Source organism: Pecten maximus, chromosome 11 (assembly GCF_902652985.1).
Source record: "Pecten maximus chromosome 11, xPecMax1.1, whole genome shotgun sequence".
Taxonomy (NCBI): domain Eukaryota; kingdom Metazoa; phylum Mollusca; class Bivalvia; order Pectinida; family Pectinidae; genus Pecten; species Pecten maximus.
The window spans coordinates 43112983-43116804 of NC_047025.1; the positions used below are offsets into that span (position 1 = coordinate 43112983).

Below are 3822 nucleotides of genomic sequence, written 5' to 3' on the forward strand. Positions count from 1 at the left end.
CCACGTTATCACCGCAATATAGCCGTCTAAAACTGTTCATTAATTGTTACCACCATAAGTGAAACACCCTTCAACAATTAAATATAAACCCCAACCAAGATTTATTCGGCAATGATTGTATCACTAAGCACGTGCTATACGAGCCTGTTACATATCTATAGCCTAAACATTATTTTGACCTATGTTTTCTTGGCGAGTGTCGACGATTAACAGAAGACGCTTAGACTTCCGGACCACCTGGTCTTTACTACCCTTGTACTCTCTCAACCGTGTAAACTTTCTCACCTTGTATGATGCTGAACGCCACGACTTCCAAGTACAGGGTTAAGGTGACGTTGAATATTGAGCTAGAGGGATTTCCCCTTTCGCTCAATCAGTAATCCAGCTGACTGGTAAGCTTGAGGTCACGAGTTCGAACCAAGGTGAACGTTACTCCCGCCATTATATCAAACAGATGCGCCAAAGGATGAAGTTTGATACATACATGTAAATACAATACAGATATTAGTTTGATTTTATTACTTTATGAATCTAAAATATACATTAATGTCAAACGTTGATCGTTATTTACGTCTCGCAATAGAATAGTTATTACAAACCGCCGTTATATCAAACGGTGTCCCAGTCATACACAATGCCCAGTGTCATCTGTGTCGCCTAAATGTTTCCACATGGATATGTCTGAGCTTGGGGAAGATTCCATGTCGTTCGTACGAAAGGGTGAAGTGCACTCAACTCTAACGACAAGGCTAATGTATATTTTATCCATAATTATACTTGTTTACAGGCAAGCAATCACTACAAATGTTACAGTGGTTGTCGAGAGCCCAGTAGAATCCGGCTTATGTGCTTCAGTGAACTAGAGCGGAGTTCGCGTGATCCAGAAGGCCTCGACCAACAAGCTAACTACAAGTATGAGTGATAGCGCGGATAAAGGTAAGAATTGATTTTTATTTTTCTACTGATTTTTTTTAATAATGTTCAAAACGCAGACATGTCAACAGCACCTTTGAGTAAGACAACAGTCTTAGATGTTGTATATGCCGAACAACGAATTAAACGTACTACATTACAGAGTTTCTTTGTTAGGGTTAGATCGTACGATGGGACATGTTTTGTAAGCACTAGTTGCAGGCAATCGTATAAAGTTTTGAGGAATATTAATTCAGACGAGCCTCGCGTGAAGCTTGAATAGAATGTATTTTAATGAACAGAGGAAATTAATGAGTGATAAAATAACTTATGATTTGTAGTTTGTTTATCACCTACACGACTCCGCCCACTGGTAGCTGCTATCTCACTGACTATAGTCAGTTTATGTCGGCGAAAATTTCAACTTTTGAAAAAGTCGGGCGTAATATCTGTTATATTTAGAGTTGATGAAGCTTGGTTTACAGGGCTAAAGTTTCAGTACCAACAGAGCTTCAGGGTTTAACATAGACCCCTGCTGGGGATGTCAGACAAAATAATGATTATTAGCAATGCTAACACTCGAGTTATGTGACTACTGGGTCTATTACTGCACGAACTGCCTGTGTAACACAAACCTTGTACTGATAGAGTTGTTCCGTTGCAGGCCTCGCAACGTTCTCGCGCATATGCCTTAAATTGCACGTGTGGCCTGTGGAATTTGAAATGAATTTTTGCGCCAATGAGCTGACGCTCAATGGTAAAGGATATTGAAATCGCATAATTATTAGACTGATTTTAACATTGTATATTATAATGCGTTATTATTTACAGTAGGAAGGTTTTCGGTAGATAGTAAATAACATAGATAGTAAAGGGAACAACCTTTAGACATGGTTACAGTTTATCTGGCCGTCAGTAATGAGGCGATGGCCATATAAAACATGCTGTTTACAACATTGTGTTAACAGTCATACAATGTAGCCCAAATCCGACATCCTACCGAACCCAGGTCGGCGATCCTCGAGTGGTCAATTCACCCCAGGATATCGTGTTACGATGACCTGGTGTGAGCCCTTAACCTTTCAAAAATTTCTTAGTCTGTACAGCATTGATGAACATATTAAAATGTGGCCGGTCTAGTTTGTTTGTAATAAACTGGACGATGCAAAATGATAACATCTCGTGTTAGGATGACCTTGGCTGGTGTGAGGCCTTAACCTCAAAAGCAAAATTTCTTAGTCTGCACAGCATTGATATTTAAATGTGGCCGGCCTAATTTGTTTGTAGTAAACTGGACGCTGTAACAGGATAACATCCCAAAAGTGACCGCCGGCTAGCGATCCCTTTCCTCGCCCAATTATATAGCTGAAACCAGCACAGATCTGTGAGCAGTGTCCGCTGCTGGCTAAAGATCGTGCCTCGCGCCATTCATAATGCGGATGATAAGTTTGGGGCTGTTACCCTCCTTTCCATAGTTTTAAAAATGAGAATTGAAGTAAATGTTTTAATCCTATTAAATAAGTTTGTAAATTTAAGATGTGAAGTTTGATTTTGACCTATAAGTGATGAACATATTAAAGCCATGTCATCCCGCAATTTGTAATTACTTTTCAAATCTCATTTTTAGTAATAAATAAGTATTTCTCCAATGAAATTAGGTTTGAAACATGTAGCAACTGAAAATATCTTTCTATCTGATGAAAATTCATCCGGTAAAAATAGCTTTGATATTTGTATTACAAATTGCGTGGTGACAAATTCTAGTTTCACGCGTGTATCAATGGTAATTCAAGATGCTCGTTCATGCTCTCCTAACATTGAAATGACCTCTGACCTGGACGCTTGACCAGGGGAGTCCTTGAGACATCAGTGTATAAAAATAACTCGACGCGTTTATTTTTATCGCGAGATTTGTCACTGAGCCGAGACCGAGGCTATAACAACGTGCACTGCACATAAACTACACACATGGCCGTTGTTTACATATCGAGTATACGTGAGCTTTGCCTATAACGTTTTCATGTAAAGAACAATATAAGCAAACATACATCTAAATACTTAATTTTAAAATGTAGCAATATGCATACAACAAAACATCGATATAATTTTAGATGGGGGAAGTTCACAATGTTCAAAAGCTAACCAGTAATCCAATAGACGTCCGGCAAAATCGGAATTTTAGACAATTTCCTTTTCTTCTCTCGCTAAGTTGCAACGAACCATTTCCTTTCCTAAGGAAATACCCGTGTTTTGCCGATTCCGGTCCCTTTAAAGTTTCTTTTGGCAGAATCTGTCTCTTGGTGTGTTTTGGCAGGCTCAGGCATTCTGCGTTCCGCCATTTTGTATAGACTGATAACCCGCACGTTGCATTATGGAACTTTTTAGCATATATTTTCCTCCAGTTTTTGATTCGCGATAATTTGGTAGGTATATATTGAGTCAGAAAACTGTAAAGAGCTCGAAATGTAAACATTTCTTTTGGAGTATGTGGATTTAAAATGTCCTATCTTAGTATCAGAGAGGCGTCATAAGTTATTTAATATCATAGGAGGTTTCTGCTGTGATATTTCAAAATCTGGACTAGTGAAAACGTCTTTTTTCGGAAATCCTTATCAGTAATGTTTGATAAAAGAATTATATGTCAGTTTTTGCCTCTCGGCGAAAGCTGAGGGTCTACGAATAGCCATATAAAAAAAATGGAACTTTTTGGCCTGCTAATGGATAACGTGTATAATACTATACATTTGTCAAGTAACATGAATGTGTGCGGATTTTGCACACTGACTTTTGGAGAATGCGTTTTATTTGTCTAACCCAAATTAGTTGATTGAACATTATTACATAAATGCTAGTTACACAGTTATATTTCAGTATTACTAGGCGTTACACGATTTCCGTTAGAGCTGAATA

At 38.3% G+C, this 3822-nt stretch overlaps 1 protein-coding gene across 1 annotated transcript in view; it reads left to right on the forward strand.

Annotated features, from left to right (window-relative positions):
• Positions 1-787: 787 nt before the first annotated feature.
• Positions 788-3822, forward strand: part of LOC117337982 (sodium- and chloride-dependent creatine transporter 1-like) — a gene marked incomplete in the record, with an annotated part of 29371 nt that continues 26336 nt past the window's right edge. The window contains 1 exon segment of the mRNA XM_033899143.1: positions 788-936. Coding sequence (XP_033755034.1) covers positions 915-936 — 22 coding nt within the window.